General features: G+C 37.8%; 1 protein-coding gene across 4 annotated transcripts; it reads left to right on the plus strand.

The window, feature by feature from the left end:
- The first annotated feature begins 10,215 nt into the window (after window positions 1-10,215).
- ARMCX5 (armadillo repeat containing X-linked 5) lies at window positions 10,216-14,794 on the plus strand. Of its 4 annotated transcripts, none has more exons than XM_030306054.1 (3): window positions 10,216-10,272; window positions 10,496-10,555; window positions 12,541-14,794. In XM_030306054.1, the coding sequence occupies exon 3, from the start codon at window positions 12,989-12,991 to the stop codon at window positions 14,462-14,464; it is 1,476 nt and encodes a 491-aa protein (XP_030161914.1). In that variant the 5' UTR covers window positions 10,216-10,272; window positions 10,496-10,555; window positions 12,541-12,988; the 3' UTR covers window positions 14,465-14,794. The 4 variants fall into 4 exon arrangements, with proteins under 4 accessions (XP_030161914.1, XP_030161916.1, XP_030161917.1 ...); XM_030306056.1 differs by having other exon boundaries at window positions 10,242-10,282; XM_030306057.2 differs by lacking the exon at window positions 10,216-10,272 and adding an exon at window positions 10,297-10,389 and having other exon boundaries at window positions 10,496-10,605.
- Window positions 14,795-24,928: the final 10,134 nt, after the last annotated feature.

Consider the following 24,928-nt stretch of genomic DNA (forward strand, 5'->3'; position numbering starts at 1 on the left):
TTAATCGCTGGGATTGAAAAAGCATAGAAGACAGCAGAGAATCTATTGCTGCAGAGATCAAGGAACTAAAAAATGGTCATGACGATTAAAAAAGGCTGTAAATGAGATGCAAAACAAACCAAAGGCAGTGATAGTGAGGATTAAAGAGGCAGACAGGAGAATCAGTGAAATAGAAGAAAAAATTATGGAAAAAGATGAAGCTGAGAAAACGAGAGATAAAAAAAAAATCTGGACCATGAGGAGAGAGTTAGAGAACTAAATGATTCAATGAAACGGAATAATATCTGCATCATAGGAGTTCCAGAACAAGAAGAGAGAGAGAAAAGGGGGCTGAAGGTGTACTTGAATAAATCATAGTTGAGAACTTCCCCAATTTGGGGAAGGAAACATACATTGAAATCCAGGAGGCACAGAGAACTCACTTCAGATGTAACTTGAGACAATCTTCTGCATGGCATATCATAGTGAAACTGGCAAAGTACAAAGATAAAGAGAGAATTCTGAAATCAGCTAGGGACAAATGGGCCTTAACCTACAAGAGTAGACACATAAGAAGAGTAGCACACCTATCTACTGAAACTTGACAGGCCAGAAAGGAGTGGCAGGAAATTTTCAATGTGATGAACAGGAAAAATATGCAGCCAAGAATCCTTTATTCAGTAAGACGGTCATTCAGAATAGAAGCAGAGATAAAGATTTTCCCAGACAAAAACTGAAGGAATTCATCACCACTAAACTACCCCTACAATAGATCCTAAGGGGGTACTCTGTGAGTGTTGCAAAGACCACAAAGGACCAGAGACATGACTATAAGCATGAAACCTACAGATAACACAATGACTCTAAACCCATTATCTTTCAATAATAGCACTGAATGTAAATGGATTAAAGGCTCCAACCAAAAGACATAGGGTGTCAGAATGAATAAAAAAAAAACCCAAGACCCATCTATTTGCTGTCTACAAGAGACCCATTTTAGACCTGAGGACACCTTCAGATTGAGAGTGAGGGGATGGAGAACCATATATCGTGCTACTGGAAGTCAAAAGAAAGCTGGAGTAGCCATACTTACATCAGACAAACTAGACTTTAAATTAAAGGCTGTAACAAGAGATGAAGATGGGCATTATATAATAATTACAGGGTCTATCCATCAAGTAGAGCTAACAATTATAAATGTTTATGCACCAGATACAAAAGCACCCAAATATATAAAACAATTAATCACAAACATAAGCAACCTTATTGGTAAGAATGTGGTAATTGCTGGTGACTTTAATACTCCATTTATAACAATGGACAGATCACCTAGACAGAGAATCAATAAAGAAACAATGGCCCCAAATGATACACTGGACCAGATGGACTTGACAGATATATTCAGAAATTTTCATCCTAAAGAAGCAGAATACGCATTCTTCTCAAGTGCATATGGAATGTTCTCCAAGACAGATCACATACTGAGTCACAAAACAGCCCTTAACAAATATAAAAGAATTGAGATCATACCATGCACATTTGCAGATCACAGTGCTGTGGAAGTTGAAATCAACCACAGGAAAAAGTTTGGAATACCTCCAAAGGCCTGGAGGTTAAAGAACATCCTACTTAAGAATGAATGGGTCAATCAGGCAATTAGGGAAGAAATTAAAAAAAAAAACATATGGAAACAAATGAAATTGAAAACACAACAATCCAAACGTTTTGGGATGCAGCAAAGGCAGTCTCAAGAGGAAAATGCATTGCAATCCAGGCCTATCTCAAGAAACAAGAAAAATCCCAAATACAAAATCCAGCAGCACACCTAAAAGAACTAGAAGCAGAAATAATAAAGATCAGAGCAGAAATAAACACTATAGAACAACAAACAAAAAAACAAACAAACAAACCCAAAACAGTAGAACAGGTCAATGAAACCAGGAGCTGGTTTTTTGAAAAAATCAACAAAATTGATAAACCCCTAGCCAGAATTCTCAAAAAGAAAAGAGAGAGGACCCAAATAGGTAAAATCATGAATGAAAATTGATTTATCACAACCAATCCCTCAGGAATACAAGTAATTATCAGAGAATATGATGAAAAATTATTTGCCAACAAACTGGACAACCTGGAAGAAATGAACAAATTCCTAGACACACACACACTATCAAAACTCAAACAGGAAGAAATAGAAAATGTGAGCAGACCCATAACTAGTGAACAAATTGAATCAGTTATCAAAAATCTCCCAACAAAAAAGAGTCCTGAGCCAGATGGCTTCCCTGCGAAATTCTACCAGACATTTAAAGCAGAGCTAATACCTATTCTTCTCAAATTGTTCCAAAAAATAGAAATGGCAGTAAAACTTATGGACTCATACTATGAAGCCAGCATTACCTTCATTCCCAAGCTAGACAGACACCCCACAAAAAAAGTCAATATCCCTGATGAACATGGATGCAAAACTCTGCAATGAGATACTAGTAAATCGAATTCAACAGCATATAAAAAGAATTATTCACCATGATCAAATGGGATTCATTCCTGTGTTGCATTGCTGGTTCAGTGATTGCAAATCAATCAATGTGATACATCATACTAATAAAAGAAAAGATAAGAACCATATGATCCTGTCAATAGATGCAGAAAAAGCATTTGACAAATATAGCATCATTTCTTAACAAAAACCCTCTAGAAAGTCGGGATAGAAGGAACGTACCTAAACATCATAAAAGCCATATATGAAAACCCCACAGCTAACATCACCATCAATGGGGAAAAACTGAGAGCTTTCCTTCTGAGATCAGGGATACAAAAGGGATATCCACTCTCACCACTGTTGTTTAACATAGTGTTGGAAGTCCTAGAATCAGTGATAAGATAAGAAAATAAAATAAAGGCATTAACATTGGCAAAGAAGAAGTCAAACTTTCATTTTTTCACAGACGATGTGATACTCTATATGGAAAACCCAGAAGACTCCACCAAAAGGCTGCTAGAACTGATACATGAATTCAGCAAAGTCAAAGGGGACAAAATCAATATACAGAAGTCTGTTGCATTTTTATACACCATTATGTAAGGAACAGAAAGAGAAATAAAGAAACTGATCCCATTTACAATTGCACCAAGACCATAAAATACTTAGGAATAAACCTAACCCAAGATATAAAAGATCTGTATGCTGAAAACTATAGAAAATTTATGAAGGAAATTGAAGAAGACACAAAGAAATGGAAAAACATTCCATGCTCATGGTTTGGAAGAATAAATATTGTCAAAACGTCAATACTACCCAAGGCAATCTACACATTCATTGCAATATCAATCAAAATTGCACTGACATTCTTCTCAAAGCTAGAACAAACAATCCTAAAATCTGTATGAAACCACAAAAGACTCTGAATAGCCAAAGTAATATTGAAGAAGAAAACCAAAACTGGAGGCATCACAATCCTAGAATTTAGCCCCTACTACAAAGCTGTAATCATCAAGACAGCATGGTATTGGCACAAAAACAGACACATAGACCAATGGGATAGAATAGAGACCCCAGAAATGGACCCACAAATATATGGCCAATGAATCTCTGACAAAGCAGGAAAGAGTATCCAATGGAAAAAAAAAACAGTCTCTTTAACAAATGGTGCTGGGAGAACTGGACGGCAACATGCAGAAGATTTAAACTAGATCAATGTCTTACACCATACACAAAAATAAACTCAAAATGGATGAAAGACCTAAATGTGAGACAGGAAACCATCAAAACCCTAGAGGAGAAAGCAGGCAACAACATCTTTGACCTCAGCTGCAGCAATTTCTTGCTTGACACATCTCCAAAGGCAAGGGAATTAAAAGCAAAAATGAACGATTGGGTCCTCATCAAGATAAAAAGCTTCTGCACGCCAAAAGAAACAATCAACAAAACTAAAAGGCAACTGACGGAATGGGAAAAGATATTTGCAAATGACATATTGAATAAAGGGTTAGTATCCAAAATTTATAAAGAACTTACCAAACTCAGCACCCAAAAAACAAATAATCCAGTGAAGAAATGGGCAGAAGACATGAATAGCCATCTTTCCAAAGAAGACATCCAGGTGGCAAATAGACACATGAAAAGATGCTCAGCGTCACTCCTCATCAGGGAAATACAAATCAAAAACACACTGAGATACCACCTCACACTGGTTAGGGACTAAAATGGACAACTCAGTAAATTACAGATGCTGGCCAGGATGTGGAGAAATGGGAACCCTCTTGCACTGTTGGTAGAAATGTAAATGGTGCAGCAGCTCTGGAAAACAGTGTGGAGGTTCCTCAAAAAATTAAAAATAGAAGTACCCTATGACCCAGCAGTAGCACTACTAGGAATTTACCCAAGGGATACAGGAGTGCTGATTCATAGGGGCACATGTACCCCAATGTTTATAGCAGTGCTTTCAACAATAGCCCAATTATGGAAAGAGCCTGAATGTCTATCAACTGATGAATGGATAAAGAAGATGTGGTTTATATATACAATAGAATACTACTTGGCAATGCGAAAGAATGAAATCATCCCACTTGCAGCAATGTGGATTGAACTGGAAGGTATTATGCTGAGTGAAATAAGTCAGTCAGAGAAGGAAAGATACCATATGTTTTCATTTATACGTGGATCTTGAGAAACTTAATAGAAGACCATGGGGAAAGGGAAGGGGAAAAAATAGTTTCAAACAGAAAGGGAGGGAGGCAAACCATAATAGACTCTCAAATACAGAAAGAAAACTGAGGGTTGATGGGGAGTTGGGAGAGAAGGGGAAATTGGTGATGGGCATTGAGGAGGGCATTTGTTGGGATGAGCACTGGGTGTTGTATGTAAGCTATGAACCATGGGAATCTATCCCAAAAACTAACAGCACACTTTACACACTGTATGTTAGCCAATTTGACAATAAAGTATATTTTTAAAAATTAAACATAGTTACCATATGATCCAGCAATTCTGTTTCTATGTATATGTCCCAAAGAATTGAAAGCACAGACTCAAACAGATATTTATACAACAATGTTCACTGCAGCTTTATTCACAATAGTGAAAAGGAGGAAACAACCCAAATGCACATTCACAGATAAATGGATAAACAAAACATGGTATATACCTGCAGTGGAATATTATTTAGCCATGCAAAATGAAGTATTGGTACATGCTACAACATGAATGAACTGTGAAAAAGTTACTCTAAATGAAGTAAGTCACAAAGGACCACATATTGTATGATTCCATTTATATAAAATATCCAGAATAATCCATAGATATAGAAAGTATATTTAGTGTTTTCCAGGGGCTAGGAAAAGGGGGAAATGGGGGCATGACTGCTTAATAGATATAGGGTCTGCTTTTGGAGTGATGAAAACGTTCTGGAACTAGATAGTGGTGATGATTGTACAAAACTTTATTGTACTATATGCAACTAATTGTACACTTTAAAATTGTTAAAAAGGTGAATTTTATGTTATAGGACATTCTCCACAATAAAAAATAGCTAAAACATGGATTAACCTTGAAAACATTTTGGAAAATGAAAAAAAGTCATTTATATGAAATATCCAGAATAGGTGAGCCACAGCAACAGAAAGCAGATTAGTGGTTGCCAGAAGCTGGGTGGGGGAGGAATGGTAGTGAGTGATTAGTGGCATGAGGTTTCTGAATAATTTCTGAAACTAGATAATGATGATGGTTGTACAACATTTTGGATGTACTTAATGCCACTGAATTGTATACTTTAAAATGATTAAAATGTTAAATGTTATGTTGTCTGTATTTTTCCACAATTTAAAAAAATCCACAGTGGGGTCCTTTAAAAAAATAATACTGACTTTTTCATGAATATAACATACTTATTGTAGAAATGTGGGAAATACAGAAGGATATAAAATTATGGTGAGAAATCTCACATAATCCAAACCATAAATACAATCACTACTGCTGATTTTTGCTTTTCTTTGCACATATTATTTCTTTTTATAATTTATATTCTGGATGAAATTGTTTTAGAGAATATATATATATTTTCACTTGGCATCATTTCACAAGAATTTTCCTTATGTCATTAAAATTTTCCTAAACATAATTTCAAGAAAGAAAATTGAAATAATACTATAAATAAACAAGTAGAAAAATCTTTGAAGCAAGAAATAGTGGAGGGACAAGTGTTGGGGAAAGAGAGGTCTCAAGATAGTATGTTTTTAAAATGGGAGAAATAACAGAATGTTTTATGTTGCTGGAAAGGTAATTTATTACAATGAAATAAGTATAATGAAATCTTTTTTTTGAAGATGTGTGTGTGTTGAGGGTTTGGTGTGTAAATATATATACACATATTTGCATTTCTAAAAGTCTGGAAGGATATATACTAAAATGTTAGGAGTATTTATCAGTGTTAGGAAATGCAATATCTTTTTCTTTTAATTTTCATATAATTACTAGGTTTTCAACTGTGAACATTTATAACTTAGGTAATAAAAAATAAGTTAAAGCATGTGTAAAACAGACATTCCTGGAAATTTCAATAGAAAATGATGCAATAGAAAAGAAACTAAATCATTTTCAGAATATGGGACATTTCTAAAGCAATGTATGAATTCAATTAAAAGTATGATCATGAGAACTATTATCTCACTGTTCTCTGTTTCCTCCAATGAAAGGGCCCAAATCTGGAACCTCTCCAAAACAATAAAGATGCCTATGAAATATAAAGCATAGCTCCCATAATCATTATTTTCAATAGCTACCCTTTCTACTCCTTGGGTGTTTTATGAGTATCAAGAGTGCTGTTTCACATCACATTTCTGTAAGGATTCAAACACAATCTTCTAAATGGAAAGCATTATCTTTAGTAGTAGTATTAGTACTAGAACATCATTTATTATGGACTTACTTAGTAAACTAGATTGTGAATTGCACAGGAGAAGTGTGTAGATAAAGGATTCTTGGAACAAGCTTGTCCTTCAAATCCGGAGGGTAAGCCATTTACCCTCATTAATGCTATTATGGAATTGGAAACATTCCTAAACAAAAAGGACTCTCTTATTGTCTTTTACGGACATGGTGGCCGAGCTTAGAGTCCAGGTATGTAGGCCTGAGGAATTTAGCATTTCTAAGAACATGTGGTTTAAGTTTTTAAATATCCTCAGATGCTAAGGAATATTTTATTTAAATTACAATTTTTAATAGTTAATACAAACATGAGGTTCAAAATTCAAAAAGCACAGAAGTTCATACACATAAGTCATCAAGTGTACTTCACATCTTTGTCTGCCAATAGGTTATCCTCCAAAAAACCAAAAAAAAAAAAAAAAAACCAAAAACCAAACAAAACAAAAAACAAGCCCTATTACCAGTTACTTGTTGATATTAACAGAGATATTCATTATATGCATATATATAATAAAATATATTATTAAACAAATGATGGCACACTAAACATTGTTATGCATCTTGCTTTCTTCACTTAAAAATGTGTTTTGGACATCATTCCTGTATCAGTGTACATAGATAGAGCGGCTCATTCTTTTTAACAGCTGCATGTTGCATGGAGATACACTAAAATTTATTTAACCTTCCCTTATTTATGATTATTTCAAAAATTCCCAATCTTTTACTATTAAAGACAATTCTGCAATGAATATCCTTATACATATAGCATTTTTCAATGTACAAATAATACTTTAGGATAGTTTATTAAAGTATAATCGCTGGTCAATTGTTATGTACATTAGTATTTTGATAAACACTGCCAAATAACCTTCACAGAGGGTGTAACAATTTATACTCCAACTAATAATGTATAGGAATGCCAGTTTTCTCACCTCTTCTCCAATACAGTTTGTTTCCAAATCTTTTGTTCTTTGCCAATATGATGGATGAAAAACAATATATCACTATAATTATAATTTGCACTTAGATTACCAGTGAGATGAAATATTTTCTCATATACTTAAGAAACATAGACTTGTCTTTTTAATGAACAGTCTGTTCATTTATTTGCCTATTTTTCTTTTTAAAATATTTTTTTTTCAACGTTTATTTATTTTTGGGACAGAGAGAGACAGAGCATGAACGGGGGAGGGGCAGAGAGAGAGGGAGACACAGAATGGGAAACAGGCTCCAGGCTCTGAGCCATCAGCCCAGAGCCTGACGCGGGGCTCGAACTCACGGACCGCGAGATCGTGACCTGGCTGAAGTCGGACGCTTAACCGACTGCGCCACCCAGGCGCCCCTATTTGCCTATTTTTCTATCGGGATGTTGGTCATTATATTTTCTTTATAAATTCATTGGGGTTTGCTATATACTAGGGAGCTTAGTAAGGCATAATTCTAAACATGAATAGAAGACAAAAAAAGAATAACAAACCACTAATACCAAATCCAAATTATATGTATCTTCCAAATGTAATTACAATATAAGATATGAAGATACCCAGGTTTCTTTCTAAAATATATTTTGGTAAACCCTTGCTTTCTTCCTCCATAGAAAAATTACATATAAAGCATCTCCTGTGTGGCAAACTCTGGGCTAAGCCCTGGAGTTACAGACATCAAAGACAAAGACACTTATAGACAGCCATTGATCTACAAGCAACAGAAGATACCATGGAATTCTCATGATTCAATGGCCTTCAACCCCTTCAACTATGACTACTTTGTCTTCCATGTATGGCACTGAGGATACAGTGGTGAACAAGCCTGAGAACAGGGGAAACAAAGACTGAGAAAGGGGATTTGAATTCATGTAATTTGAATTACAGTCTAATTCAAATTCCCTCCTGATACTGCTCAGAATGGAAATTCAAAGAAATATATATAGTCAGGGAGAAAGTGCATATGCATTCATTAGGCAGAATGTAGTGGTAAAAGAAAAGGAGTCATGAAAGCAGCTAGGATCTACCTTGGGAAGTGCATGAGTAGTGTCCCTTTTCCTCAGAGAGGAGCATGTAAGAGAATCCAGAACTGGCTCTACCTAGTGCCTGACACCTGGCTGTGAGGTGACAGATAGGGAGGAGCGCATGACCCGGTCTGGATCCTTACAGGGACAAGTCTTTTTTCTTGGGCAACTGTGGGGACCTGGAAATGGCACAGTGTGCTACCATTTTGAATGAGAACAAAAAAACAACAGTGTGGTAGAAAGAATGACTCTGGGCACAGACTAGTGGTTCATTTCTTTGAGTTAGAGGTCAAGATCTGCTTTCCTTTAGAAGACAGTGATGAGGCCTCCGTGGGAGCCCCCTCCCACTTTCTTCCTTTCCATGGCCCCATGAACAATGAAAAAACTTAGGAAGGCCACCCTAGAACCTCCAGTACGGGTAATTTATGGGTACAAAGTTACTTGAATATTAATCCTCTTTCATGAGAACAGAGTTGTTTTCCTCTTGCCCATGCTCAGGCCCATGCATATTTAGATGTAGGAAATATCGCGAACATGAGGAGGGGAGGCAGAGCTTGAGAATGGGACAGGTACACACAGGGGTAGTTTGGTATTAATATGCTTCTCTCCATCCATCACTGTTTTCCCTATATCTTTACCCCATCTTACATTCGACTATTTCAGTGCAAGAAACATAATAAGTAATAAAGATGAGAGACTTAGGGGAGAGAAGCAATGAAAGCCTAAGGTGTTTGATATTGATCACAGGTTAGACCACAGCAGTTTTCTAGAAGCCAATCCCACAGTAGCCCAGTTCGTGCACAGAATTAAATGCTTGGAATGGCAGTTTGGAGGGACTTCTCTCATAGGGGACACAGCTTTAGAACAGATTAGGATGCACTCCCTTCTCTCAGTCTTGAACTTCTTTCTAGACTCTTTTATCTTGGTCCCCTCCCCCAACCCACCTATTTAGGTGGGCCCAGGACTTTGGAAAGGTGAAATGTGTAAACACAGCCCTCTGGTATCCTTCCGCAAGATCGGGTCAGAGCAAAGTGACCCCCGAAAGTCGCATGCGTTTCAGTTCAAGAAAAAAAAATGTAGGCCTGGTGGGGGAGATCTTGAAAGAGGGGAACTAATGCCGAGACCCTTTGATATTGGCTTCCTTCTCTCCGTCCAGCGCTGCTTCCTCTATAACCAGATGCTGCCCCTGCACTTCCCAGGAGAAATAGCCAGGGTGGAGCTCACAGACAGAGGGCGAAGTGGCGCCATGCAAAGCTTGGTATCATTCCGCCTACATAAAGCCGGATCCCCTTACACTAAGCTCTAGCTCCTCCCGCTGCCGCTTTTGGTACTGGGGACGTGGCCAAAGTCTGCAGAGGAAAAGGTAGCTGTTAGTAAGTTGCTACGCGTGCGTCCCAGAGGAGGGTTGGGGACGGGAGGAAGGGATATACCGAAAAGTAACAATCGTTTGCCGATTACAGCTTTTACTCTGACGAAGCAGGTATCGCGCGTCCTAAATCCCAGGTGCCGGGCCAGTCCCCAAACATAGTCGCCGCCATTGTCTCGTGTCCTCGTATCCATCTGACTGTCCGTCCCTCTTTCTGTAGATCACGGCACCCCCTTGAGGCAAGGAAATAAGAAAACTCCCTCTGATCCGAGCAAAGCAGGTCAGTGAGAAGGCGGGAATCACTTGGGAGTGTGGAGATGGGTATCAGAGGTACGTGGGATACGTGACCTGGTCTAGGGCGCCAGCGGTGAGAGGGAGGGGTCAGGGGTAATTTGAGTGGCACACAACTATAAATTTAAAATGATCTGCTTCTTGCTAGCTTGATTTGCAAACACTAATCCCGTGTTTGGGAAGGTAAAGGAGTATAGTAGCGGCTTCTAGGAGAGAAATGGCGATTTATATGATAGCAGGAGGGGCGGCTGCTGCCGGTGAGAACGGTTGTTCGGGGAACCCTGGGAGGGAGAGAGTGTGAAAAGTTGTAACTGTTTGATAATCATGACCCTGGATTAGATTAGAATATCGTTTCATGTACTGGTTACTAGTCTGATTATTAATAATCAAGTCTCTCCGACCGTCTTTTCATTTGGTCTTTGGGTGTAACCTGTGTTTATATGTGTAGGCCTGTTCTTAAGTTTTTGGTACAGCATGTTTGTGTAAAGATCTGTAGAGGCCCGCGGACCACAAAGGAAGGGGATAAGAAAAGGAAACTTGGCCTGATTTCTCCTGGGTGGGCAGTGCTTGGAGTTGGTAGATGGCTAAGACTAGAATAGGTAGGAGTCTAGGGGACACTCCAGATCTCCTTTCTGCATGCTTTCTAGACAGTCCTCCCTTGCTCCTGTTGTGTTGCAGAAAATGATAGGCTTTAGGAAAAGGAAGGAAGCATAAGAGCTTACCTGAAATTTGGAAATCATACTTTTCATTGACTTCCAAACAACTTCCATGGCTTGTCTGAGCCTTCCATCTCTACTATCACCACCACTATCTTGCAGGGATATTTGAGTTGTCTGTGCATGGGAATTGTCAGACTTTTGGAATGGAGCAGAGGAACTTGGAGGGAGGGAGAAGAAGGAGAGGTGCAGAAAATTTTGGCAAACAGGTACCTGTATCCAGAAGGGATACAGATCTCAGGTGCTGATATCTACCAAGGACCCAGTCTCCATTGTCTCCTGTGTTTCCTTTTATTTATCTCTGCATTTGTGAATCTCTGTGTACAGAACCATCACCAGGTCTGTGGAACTCTCAGTTGTGGAGATTTGCAAGTCACAACCCAACTTGAACTTAGAAAATAATGAAGAGAAACATGCCCTGTGTCTATTACGATTGGTGTGAGGGTAGAGGGACAGAAGATGATTGAGACTAGATAATTCTATTTTTTGTTCTCCAGTTTAGTAATCACTGTTTGGTCCTCTGCTGATGTAGTTGGGAGTCTTTGAAAGCTTTGGGGGTATAGGAAGTTGCTTGTTTTTCTTATTTCCCACTTTCTTTTCCTATTCTTAAGATTCACCCAGGCCAATTTTGAATGAGAGAAATGCAAGGGCAGTCACTGATCAAGAAAATGGTGGGCAACAGGGAGGAGGAGGGTCAGTCCTGAATTAGGGCAATGGGATTATGGGACCAGAAGGAGGCAAATACTAGACAAACTACAAATACAGGGACCAGGGACCAAGATCTTTTAAGCAAGAGATCAGTTTCCATATCCTCTTGTTTGTTTATTTGTCCTTCGATCTGCCTGTAGGTCTGCTGTAAGTCTTGTCAACATTGGAAGCAAGGAAAGGAGGAGAAAATTTCTCCAGATCAGTGAAGTTTGGTATGAGTATGGAGACTTCCCCAGTAGACCTGTAGGATGAAGTAGTAGAGATCTGCTTGGGTCCAGCAGGGATAAAGAGCCAGTCTAGGGATTCCTTAGCCTCTCTCACTCCCATTCAGCTTTCCCACCCATTCTCCATACTTCTGTTTTGTGTCTGCAAACGAGATTAGTAGCACCTTCAGTTTTGTAGAGAGTGTGAAATGAGGACAGAGTGTGCTAAGTATCTACCTCTCCCACTTAGCACTGAATGTCCATAACTCTCCTGTCTCTCTGTGCTAATCAACATAAGAAATAAATTGGAAGAGACTCAAAGCCCCATTTCCTTCCTCCACCCCTAGGTCCAACTTCAATGGCGGATCTGGTGGCCTTGGAGTGGCTGAAGACACCCACCCTCCACAGGGCTGCACTCAGGCACACAGCCATTCTTCCTTTCCCAGAGTGAGCTTCTTCTGCACGTTGTTTATATCATTGACAGAGCCTGTAGTTGGAAAGAGGGCCGAGTGACGACTGGACTTTGTATGAAAACACCAACCTGGGACAGACCTTCAGTCAATGCTGAGACAGGGTTGGAGGTATAGAACGTGGCCTTGTCTTTAACTTGGATCGTGACTGGCTCTGAGGGTAAGGCAGGGGCAGAGGAGGGGCTGAGGTTTGCCTAAAAGCTGGAATCAGTGGCCCTGCCAACCCTAGAGCCAAGGCTAAGATCCAGGCCAAGTCTGGAGCAGTGGCCAGGACACAGACAGTGACCTACACTGAGGCCGTGGCTATGACAGGGATGTGAGCAAGATGGAAGCTATGGCTAAAACTAGAGTCATGACTGAGACTAAGGCAAAATCCCTGGCAGAACCTGGTATAGTGCCCCAAATCAAGTCAAAGCTGATGCCTATGGCCAGGGTCAGTGCTGTGACCAAGTATGAAGTCAAGGCTGGTGCTGGAAGTGAAACCAATATCAGGTCCTTTGCCAAGGCTGATGATAAGGTCAATATTGAGTCCAGGTCCCAGAGAAGGAGAGAGGACAGCATCAAATTCAGGGCTGGGGCTGGGGACAGAGCTGGTATTGTAATGGAGTCCAGTGATGAGGATGAAGAAAATGTCTGCTCCTGGTTCTGGACAGGAGAAGAGCCTAGTGTAGGATCCTGGTTCTGGCCTGAAGAGGAGACTCCTTCTCAAGTTTATAAGCCTCCACCTAAGATCCAGGAAAAGCCCAAGCCCATACCCAAACCTGAACTCACTATAAAACAAAAAGCAGCAGCATGGTCAAGGGCCAGGTATAGTGTCCTAGTCCCAATAGAGGGAGGGAAGCCACCCTTGCCTCCAGAAGGGAATTGGACTCTCGTTGAGACCTTGATTGAAACTCCTCTGGGGATTCGGCCTCTGACCAAGATCCCACCCTATAATGGACCTTACTTCCAAACCTTAGCTGAGATCAAAAGCCAGGTTAGGTATAGAGAAAAGTATGGGCCCAATCCAAGAGCCTGCCGCTGTAAATCACGTGACTTTAGTTTAGAGCCTAAAGAGTTCGATAAACTCGTTGCCCTACTTAAGTTAACTAAGGATCCTTTTATTCATGAAATAGCAACAATGATAATGGGCATTAGTCCTGCTTATCCATTTACCCAAGATATAATTCATGATGTAGGTATTACTGTTATGATTGAAAACTTGGTCAATAATCCCAATGTTATAGAACACCCTAGAGCTTTAAATATAGTAGATGACAACTCTGAGTCTTCTGAAGAACCAAAACCAGGAGAGTCATACGTATATCAAGTTTGTAAGGACATATTCTCTTATCCCTTGAACTCCCCTGTGCAACTGGCTGGACTAAAATTATTAGTGCACCTGAGTGTGAAATTTGAGGATCACCATATAATTATTAATTACATTCCAGATTTCCTCACCTTGTTAAGCAAAGGAAGTGTCAAAACCAAGTTTTATGTTTTAAAAGTGTTTTTGCGCTTGTCTAAAAATCAAGCCAATACAAGAGAACTGATTAGTGCCAAAGTACTGTCATCATTGGTTGCACCCTTTAACAAGAATGAGTCGAAGGCTAATATTCTTAATATCATTGAAATATTTGAGAATATAAATTTCCAATTCAAAAAGAAGGTGAAGCTATTTACCAAAGAAGAGTTCACTAAATCTGAGCTTATTTCCATATTCCAGGAAGCAAAAGAGTTTGGTCAGAAACTCCAAGACTTAGTAGAGCACAGTGATCCTGAGGTGAGAGATAAAGTTATACGATTAATACTTAAACTCTAAATAGCTGTATGTTCTCACAGAGCCATGAACATTTTTTTTTGTGTTATAATATGAAGCTATGCATATAATAATTGTAAGTTCAATATTTGTTATTTGTGTTGGTTGATGGAGGCAATTTTATGCATACCAAATGATCTTGAGAGCTTGAATGTTTGCTGATTTTTACTGTGCTATATAAATTGAGATATTTTTAATCTTTCTGCAACGTGACCTGATAATGAACCTATTCATGCTGAGCAAGCTATATTTCTGTGCTTTATATTGACATAGTGTATTCGTTTGAGGCTTCATTTACATGTTAATAAAGTTGCATGCTAAAACTGGTGAAAACATTGTTGTAGTTCTTTAGTTGAAGTCTAGTCAGAAAGATAAAGCACAAATAACACAAAGATGATAAAGAGCACTGTCGGTGTTTGTAGGAGGGTACAGACCAAACAAGCTCACATTGATAGATCCTTTACTTTCAACATGTTCAAGAAATAGAATCGCACTACACAAGAAGACAGGACTGTTACCAGATGTAACTAGTGTTACTAGATGTGTTACTACTAGATGACATCTGGGCAGATCTGGGGAAAGGGGTAAGGACACTGACCTAGGAGAAAGGGAACACAGATACTTTCATTCCAGTCTGAATCCCAGAACTTCTGTTCACCTTTTAACATAGGACATCTCATTAGGATATCTTGAAGCTTTTAAGCTCCCAAGAGGATTCCTGGTTCTCATCCCCATTCAGAAAAGCAATGGAAGTATGTTTCTGAAAGGACCCAGCCCCACTGTGCCCTCAACCTCCAGGTACGCCCATCCAGGGGTACCAGGTTTACTGTTTCATCTGAGAGTCCCTTCCCCTGTAGTCCTGGGCCTCAGAGGAGGGTCTTCCTGGAGACCAACTAGTGAAACTGCTTCATGGATAGTCTCATTTGTCCTGCCTTGGTGATGGTTTACTCTCATCGTTACTTTTGTTTGCTGGCCAATGGTTTGAACTTGGTAATTTGCACCTATCCTTGGTGGCAGCACTGTGTTTGTGCTGATCCCTTTTGGTCAGAGCTCAGAATGTTGAGCTCAGTGAGATAGCTACAAGATTCCAAAGTCTTTTAGGGATGTGTAGTTAGGAAGGAATTAATTCCCTAATTCCATTATCCTATCTTATTTGTACAGTTTATAGAGCTGAAGCCATGTTCTCTATACTGCTTCAGCTCCTCCTGAGTATACTTAATGAAAACTAGGTTCTGGCTGGCATAGAATGCCAGAGTATAGATTTGGATCAGGGGTCACCTCTGCCTCCTTTTGCTCTTCTTGTTCTGTTTCCTTTACTGCCCAGAATTGGGAAATACAGATATTAGGTTCAGTGTACAAATACTAGTCTTTCTTTTGAACTTCCTCTCTCTCCTAATTTATGTATTCTGGGGAAGGCCTAAACTGAAAGAATCTCAACAGAGTGTCTGTCATGTACTCCTGGTTTTAGAAGCTATCCCTAGTTTAATTTCTATTAAGGTCAGTTCTGAACTTATCTGTTATACATCTAGGAATTAAAATGAAGGGCAACTGGCCACATATGTTCATTAAGGGTGAAAAAAAGTAGGGTTTTTGCAATGTGCAGCTGTAACTTAGATGATTTTTGAAGTTCTTTATAATTTGTTTTTTAATCCTTTGTAATTCTAGCTGTGTGTACTAATTTGAGAATTGGGGTCTTCACAATACAATTGGAGCAGACCCTTTGGAAATATTCCGGGTCTTAAATGGCCTATGGAGCACAAGATCAATTGATAGCTATAGAATTTCCAATCAGCTAAAGAGAAAAATGAGTGTGAGGTATGCAGGTATTTGTGTCAAGGCAACAAGCTGATGGCCTCTCCTTAGGTGGGAGTTATGGGAGACAGTCATTTCCCAAATTTTTCCTGGGATGTACTTGAAGTCAAAACCCTGTTGCTCATCTCATCTTTTCTAGAAAAATAATTCAGGCAACACCATGTAGTATCAGGGCTGATCTGGATGTTACTTTTCTTAAAATGTTGCCTCTGTAGGTAAAAATCAGGATGGATTTCTCATCTTTCCTGCCATGAAGTAAAGTAATTAACTAATCTTCCTACAGCACACCATACCGTCAAATTTAAAAGAGGAATTTTCAATGGGAATTCATCTTTACAATATCACCAAATTCCCTAGCAAGGCTTTCAAACCTCTGTATCCTTTGGCATTTTCCGTTTTTCCCATTATATCCCACCATGTGACCTACATTCAAGCCTCACTGGGCTATTGTTTCCTGACTATTTTATGCAGTTTCTGCTTTTATGTCTCAAATGCCAGGTCATTTTGAAGTCTTCATGACACATTTATCCCCCCTCTCCATGTTGGAATTAATAGCTCCTTCTGCATTTCCAAAATTTTTTATTTACTACTGTATTTTAGCATTTGTGTCTTTATACTATACCCTGGAGTCTTAGTAAGTTGGAGCTTGTGTTTAGAGACAGCTTAGAGGGGGGAAGCTTGGACTTTGAGAATGTCTCAACTCCAAAGTGTGAACTTTTCGTTGTGTATACTAATAATAATGATTAACATTTATACATTTATTAAGTGCTTACTATGCGCCAGATACCATACTATGTGCTTTATTTGTATTAACTCATTTAGTTCCTAAAACATGTGAGAAAGTGGAGATACTGATTGGTTAAATAATTTGGCCAACTTCATTGAGTTGGTTAGTAGCAGAGCTGATATTCAAACCTTTGCAGTCTGAATCTGGAGCCAGCATGTATACCTACTTTGTAACTCTGTAACCCCACACAGCCCTTAATAAAGTACATGGCCCATCCTAAACTTAAGTTTGACTGTGGTCAGACACACCTGTCCCTTATCTATTCTGCTTTTTCCATTTGTGTAGGCCTCCTCCTGTCTTACCTTCATTCCTTACCCAACTAAGCCTTCATGGTCCATCACTTTCAACATGTTTCACATTTTTTCTTGTGGTAAAATATATAACATGAAAGTTGCCATTTAGTGCACATGAAAGTGCACAGTTTAGTGACATTAATTGCATTCACAGTGTGCCATCAATACTATTTCCAAACTTTTTCATCTCCCAAAAGAGAAACTGAGTAACCATTAAGCAATAACTCTCAATTCCCCACTCCTTTCAGCCCCTGGTAATTCCCAATCTACATTCTGTCTCCATAAATACGCCTATTCTAAATATTTCTTATAAATGGGTACATTTTTCATACAATATGTGTTCTTTTGTGTCTGGTTTATTTCACTTAACATGTTTTCAAAGTTTATCCATGTTGTAGCATGTATCAGAACTTTATCCCTTTTTAATAGCCAAGTATTGTTCCACTGTGTGTGTGTGCACCACATTTTGCTTACCCATTCACTTGATGGGCATTTAAGTTGTTTCCACCTATTGGCTATTATAAATAATACTGCATTGAACATTGGCGAACAAGTATCTATTAGAATCTCTGCTTTGAAATTTTTTAAATATATACCTAGAACTAGAATTGCTGAGCCATATGGTAATTCTATGTTTAGCTTTTTGACAAACTGCCAAACTGTTTTCCATAGCAGCTACATCATTTTACATTTCCAACAGCAACATACAGGGGTTCCAGTTTGTCCACATCCTTAGCAACACTTGTTATTTTCCATTTTTTAATAGTTATCCTAATAGGTGTGAAGTGGTATTTCATGGTGGTTTTCACTTGCATTTCCCTAATGACTAATGGTGTTGGGCATTTTTTCATGTACCTATTGGTTGTTTGCATATCTTCTTTGGAGTAATGTCTACCCAAGTTTTATTGTTGTTATATTGTAGTAGTTCTTTATATTCAAGGTACAAGTCCCTTAATGGCTATATGACTTGCAAATATTTCTTTTATTCTGTAAGATTTTTTAATGTTAATGATGTCCCTTGATGCATAAAAGTTTTTAATTTTTATGATATCCATTTTATCTATTTTTTGTGCTTTTGATGCATATCTAAGAATCCATTGCCAAATCCAAAAGCTAGGAAGATTTATTCTTGTTTTCTTCTAAGAGTTTTATAGTTTTAACTTATGTTTAAGTCATTGATCCGTTTTGAGTTGATTTTTGCATATGGAATTAGGAAAGGGTCCAACTTCATTTTCTACATGTGGGAATCCACTTGTTTTAGCATCATTAGTTGAATAGACCAGTCTTTCTCCATTGAAGGTACTTGGCACTCTTCTCAAAATTAATTTGCTGTAGACATTATTGGTTTATTTCTGGACTCTTAATTATGTTCCATTCATCTCTAGGTCTATCTTTATGCATGTACTACAAGATTTTGATTACTGTAGCTGTGTAGTAAGTTAAGAAATCAAAAAGTGTAAGTGTAAGTGCTCCAACTTTTCTTCTTTTTCAAAAATTTTTTTTTAATCTGAATCCCTTTCCATTCCATATGAATTTTAGGATCAGCTTTTCCATTTACATCAAATAAGCCATTGGAATTTTGACAGAGATTGTATTGAATCTGTAGATTCCTTTGGGGGTATTGTCATGTCAACAATATTAAGTCTTCTGGGGTGTCTGTGTGTCTCAGTTGCTTATGTGTACCACTCTTGCTTTTAGCTCAGGTCATGATCTTGTGGTTTCATGATTTCAAGCCCTGTGTCAGGCTCTGTGCTGGCAGCACAGTGCCTGCTTGGGATTCTATCTCTCCCCCTCTCTCTGCCCCTCCCCCACTCGTGCTGTCTCTGTCTTTCAAAATAAATAAACTTAAAAAAATATTACCTTCCAATATATAATAATGGGATACCTTTTTATTCATGTAAATCTTTAATTCCTTTTAGCAATATTTTGTAGTTTGTGTACAAGGATTTCATCTCCTTGGTTACAATTATTCCTAGAGGATTTATTCTTTTATTTTTTTTAAATGTTTATTTATTATTTTTGAGAGAGAGAGTGCAAGTGGGGGAGGGGCAGAGAGAGAGGGAGACACAGAATCTGAAGCAGGTTCCAGGCTCCATGCTGTCAGCACAAAGCCCGAGCAGGGCTAGAACTCACAAATTGTGAGATCATGACCTGAACTGAAGTCGGACGCTTAACTGTCTGAGCTACCCAGGCGCCCCCAGTTTATTCTTTTAGATACTATCATAAGTGAAATTGCTTTCTTTTTTTTTTTTTTTCAACGTTTTTTATTTGAAATTGCTTTCTTAATTCCATTTGCAGATTATTCATTGCTGGTATATAGACTCATAACTGATTTTTGTGTGTTGATCTTTTGTGATTTTTGTGTGTTGTAACATGTAGCTTTGCTGAATTTGTTTATTAACTTTAGTAGCTTTTTTGTGCATTCTTTGGGAATTTCTGTATAAAGGATTATGTCATCTACAAATAACAATACTTTTCTTTCTTATTTGGATACATTTTATTTCTTTTTTCTGCCTAATTATTCTGGCTAGAACTTCTAGAACAATGTTAAATAACATTGGTGACAATGGACTTGCTTGTCTTTTTCCTGAACTTAGGGGGAAAGTTTTTAGTCTTTTATTGTTGAGCATAATGTTAACTGTGGGTTTTTCATAAATGCTCTTTAGCACGTTAAGGAAGTTCCCTTCTCTGCTTTATTTTCTGAATGTTTTTCACCATGAAAGAGTATCAGATTTACACAAAGGTCTTTTTTTTTGCATCAAATGAGGTTATCATGTGGCTTTTATTGTTGTTGTTCTATTAAGGTAATGTATTACACTATTCTAGTACAGTGATGTATTACATTCATTGACTTTCAAATGTTTACCACTCTTGTATTCTTTTCTTTATGTTTTATTTATTTATTTTGAGAGAGAGAGTAAGCATACATGAGGGTGTGTGCACAAGTGGAAGAGGGGCTGAGAGAGGGAAAGAGAGAGAATCCCAAGCAGTCTCTGCACTGTCCTCACAGAGCCCGATGTAGGGTCAAACCCACGAATCATGAGATCATGACCTGAGCTGAAATCAAGAGTTGGTCACTTAACTGACTGAGCCACCTGGGTGCCCCACCATACTTGTATTCTTGGAGTAAATCCCACTTGGTCATGGTATATAATCCTTTTGACATGCTAGTGGATTCTGTGTGCTAGTATTTTGTTGAGAATTTTTGCATCTATATCTCAAATCTATATTCATAAGGTCTCTAATGTTCTTTCCTTGTAACATCTTTATTTGGCTTTGGTATCAGGGTAATGGTGGCTTCATAAAATTAGTTAGGAAATGTTTACTTCTCTGTGTTTTGGAAAGTAGAATATTGGTGTTAATTCCATTTTAAATATTTGGTTCCAGTGAAATCATCTGGTCCTAGACTTCTTTTTTGGGAGGTTTCTAAGTACTGATTCTATCTCTTTAATATTTATGGATCTGTTGAAATTTTCTATTTCTTTTTAAGTGAGTTCAGATAATTTTTGTGCTTTTAGGAATTTGTCAATTTTACCTACATTATATAATTTGTTTTGTACAATTATTTATAGTGTTCTCATATTTTTCTTTAAATTTCTGTGTGGTTGGTAGTAGTGTCTCCACTTTCATTTCTGATTTTAGTTATTTGTGTCTTGTCTCTTATTTTCTTTGTCAGTCTAGTTAAAGGTTTGTCATTCTTGTTGATCTTTTCAAAGAACCAACATTTGTTTTTATTGATTGTCTCTACTATTTTTCTATTCTCTTTCGTTTATCTCCACTCTAATCTTTAGTATTTCCTTCCTTCTGCTAGGTTTGAGTTTTGTCTTCTTTTCCTAGTTTCTCAAGATGTAAAGCTAGGTAATTGATTTAAGAGTTTTCTTTTTTTTAATACAGACATTTATAGTTATAAATTCCCCTGTGAACACTGTCTTGCTGCATCCCTTAAGATTTCCTATAATACTTTTTAAATTTTCATTCATCTCTAAGTATTTTATGATTTCCCTTGTGACTTCTTCTTTGACCAAATTGGCTGTTTAAGAGTCTGTTGTTTAATTTCCACATTGGTTAATTTTCCAATTTTCCACTGGAATTGGTTCTCAGCTTCATCTGTTGTGGTCGTGAAGATACTTCATATGATTTCAATCATCGTATGTTTATTAAGACATGTTTTGTGTCCTAACATGTCTGGAGAATGCTCCCTGTGCATTTGAGAAAAATGTGTATCCTGCTGTTGATTGGTGGATTATTCTACATAGGTCTAGTTGATTTATTTATTTTTATTTAAAAAAAAATTAATGTTTATTTTTGAGAGTGAGAGAGACAGAGTGTGAGCAGGGGAGTAGCAGAGAGAGAGGGAGACACAGAATCTGAAGCAGGCTCTAGGCTCTGAGTTGTCAGCACAGAGCCTGACGTGGGACTCGAACTCATGAACTATGAGATCATGACCTGAGCCAAAGTCACCCAACCGACTGAGCCACCTGGGTGCCCCAGGTATAGTTGATTTATGACACTGCTGAAATCCCCTGTTTTCTTTTTGATGTTCTGACCAAATGTTCTATCCATTGAGTGTGATGTTTGAACTCTCCAACTATTACTATAGAACTGTCTATTTCTCGTCTCAATTCTGTTAATGTTCGCTTCTTAGAGATTTTGCCTTCCTGATATCTCTGCTCATTTTTTTAAATGTTTATTTATTTTTGAGAGAGAGAGAGAGTGTTTGAATGGGGGAAGGGCAAAGAGAGAGGGAGACAGAGGACCTGAAGTGGGCTCTGCACTGATAGCAGCAAACCCAATGTGGGGCTCAAACTCACAAGCCATGAGATCATGACCTGAACTGAAGTTGGATGCTCAACTGAATGAACCATCCACACATCTGCTCTATTTTTAATCCCATTCTATCTATAGGTTCCTCTGTATCTGCATGGGGAAATTTATCTTTTCTTCAACTCTTAACTCCACACACGTTTCCACTTACCACCCTATCTTTGTCTACCCTTTCACAACAGTTTTTTCTACATTTTTACATGATTTTTCTACTTTCTTATCTTCTACTCAGTCCTCACACAATTGCAATCTAGTTTCTTTCTCTAGCCTGTATTGAAACTTCAGTCAAAATCACCAAATCCCTCGTCTTCCCAAAAGAAAACAGACAATTTAATTTTAAAAATATTTTATTTAAACATACTGTTAGAGATTAATACTATTTTTCCACTTTCTATGTATCTTCCAAGTGGTGGAAACTTCATTAGAATGACAACTCTGACATTTCTCTGCCCTTGCCCTTACTCATTCTTTTCTTTGCATCTTCCCTTTCTCTTGAAATTTTACCTTCTCACAGAGGCCTGTGCTCTGTCCTACTTTGGTTTTACATAATAAAGGGTTTATGTGTAGATTGAAATAGGACTGCAGTTTCTAACTGGGTGGGATATTGTAGCAAATTCTAGGATTTATTTTTAGGAACACTATTGTCATATTTGTCTGTATCAGATTTGTCAGTAGCAAAGATTCTTTTATTCCCCAGTTTTACAGAGATATTATTGACATATCACATGTAAATTTAAGTTGTACAACATCATGATTTGATACACATATATATTGTAAGATGATTATCACAGTAAGGTTAGTTAACACCACCATTCCCTTACGTGATAACCAGTTTTTTTTTTCCTGTGGTGGTAACATTTAAGATTTACTGTCTTAATAACTTTCATGTATACAATACAGTATTGTTAAATATAGTCACAATGCTGTACATTAGATTACCAAGATTACCAGGACTTATTCATCTTATAGCTGGAAGTTTGTACCCTTTGACCAACATCTCCTCATCTCATCCACTCCCAGCCCCTGGCAACCACCATATTACTTTCTGTTTCTATTAGTTGTTTTCTTATATTCCACATATAAGTGAGAACATAGAGTATTTGTCTTTGTCTGGCTCATTTCACATGATATAAAGCCTTCAAGGTCCATTGTTATTGTACCCCGAGGCAGGATTTCCATTTTTATGGATGAATTATATTCTGTTGTATATACACCACATTTTAATTATCCATTCATCTGTCAATGGACACTTAGGTTATCTCCATGTCTTAGCTATTGTTAATAATGCTCCAATGAATATGGAGGTAACGATATCTCTTTTGGCATAGTGATTTCATTTCCTTCAGATATATATCTGGAAGTGGGATTACTAGGTCATATGGTAGCTATATTTTTAATTTTTTGAGGAACTTCCATACTGTTTTCCATAGTGACTGAACGTTTACCCTACCACTGTATGCACAGTGGTACTGTTACAAGTCTCCCTCTTAGACAGGCTTTTGTTGCATCCCACAAGTTTTGGTATATTGTGTGTCCACTTTCATTTGTTTGAAGATATTTTTAAATTTCCCTTTTGGTTTTACCTTTGATCCATTGGTTGTTCAAGAGTATGTTGCTTAATTTCCATTTATTTGTGAATTTTCAGGGTTTCCTCTTGTTGTCTTCAGCTTAAAGAACTCCTTTCATCATTTCTTGTAAGGCAGGTCCAGTGGTGATGAATTGCCTCAGCTTTTGTTTTTTTTGGAAAATTATTTATCTCTCATTTATGAAAGACAACTTTTCTGGGTAATGTATTCTTGGTTGGCAGTTTTTTTTTCTTTCAGCACTTTGAATATATCACCCCACTCTCTCTTGGTTTGTAAGATTTCCACTCAGAAATCCACTGGTAGCATTATGGAGGTTCCGTTGTAAGTTACAATCTTATCTTTGCTGCTTTTAAGATTCTGTCTTTGTCAGGGTAGCTGGATGGCTCAATTGGTTGAGTGTCTGACTCTTGATTTTGCCTCAGGTCATGATCCCAGAGTCATAGGATTGAGCCCCATGTTATGCTCCATGCTGAGCATGGAGCCTGTTTGGGATTTTCTCTCTCCTTCTGCCCCTCTCCCCTGCTCTATTTCTAAAAGAAAAAAAAAAAGATTTTCTTTTTGTCTTTGACAATGACAAAGTGCCCTTGAATTTGAGACAATTTTATTATAACGTATCTTAGAAAAGCTAGTTTTACGTTGAAAATTGGGTTACCTATGACCTTCATGAAATTGTATGTCCAAATATCTTCCCAAATTTGGCAGCTTCTTAGCCATTGTTTCTTTATTTTTTAAATTTATTTACAAATATTTATTTATTTATTTATTTATTTATTTATTTATTTACTTTTGAGAGACAGAGAGAGAGACAGAGACAGAGACAGAGCACAAGCAGGGGAGAGGCAGAGAGAGAGGGAGACACAGAATCTGAAGCAGGCTCCAGGCTCTGAGCTGTCAGCACAACACAGAGTGATGCTAGAACTCACAAACCAGGAGGTAATGACCTGAGCCAAAGTCAGATGCTTAACCAAGTGAGCCACCCAGGCACCCCAAAGCCATTGTTTCTTTCAATTAGATTTCTTCTCCTTTCTCCCTCTCTTTTCATGGGATTCCAATAATGCAGATTTTTTTTCTTTTTTTTTTCTTTTTCTTTTTTTTTAATATATGAAATTTATTGTCAAGTTGGTTTAGATACAACACCCAGTGCTCATCCCAAAAGGTGCCCTCC

This window comes from Lynx canadensis, chromosome X (assembly GCF_007474595.2).
Source record: "Lynx canadensis isolate LIC74 chromosome X, mLynCan4.pri.v2, whole genome shotgun sequence".
NCBI lineage: Eukaryota > Metazoa > Chordata > Mammalia > Carnivora > Felidae > Lynx > Lynx canadensis.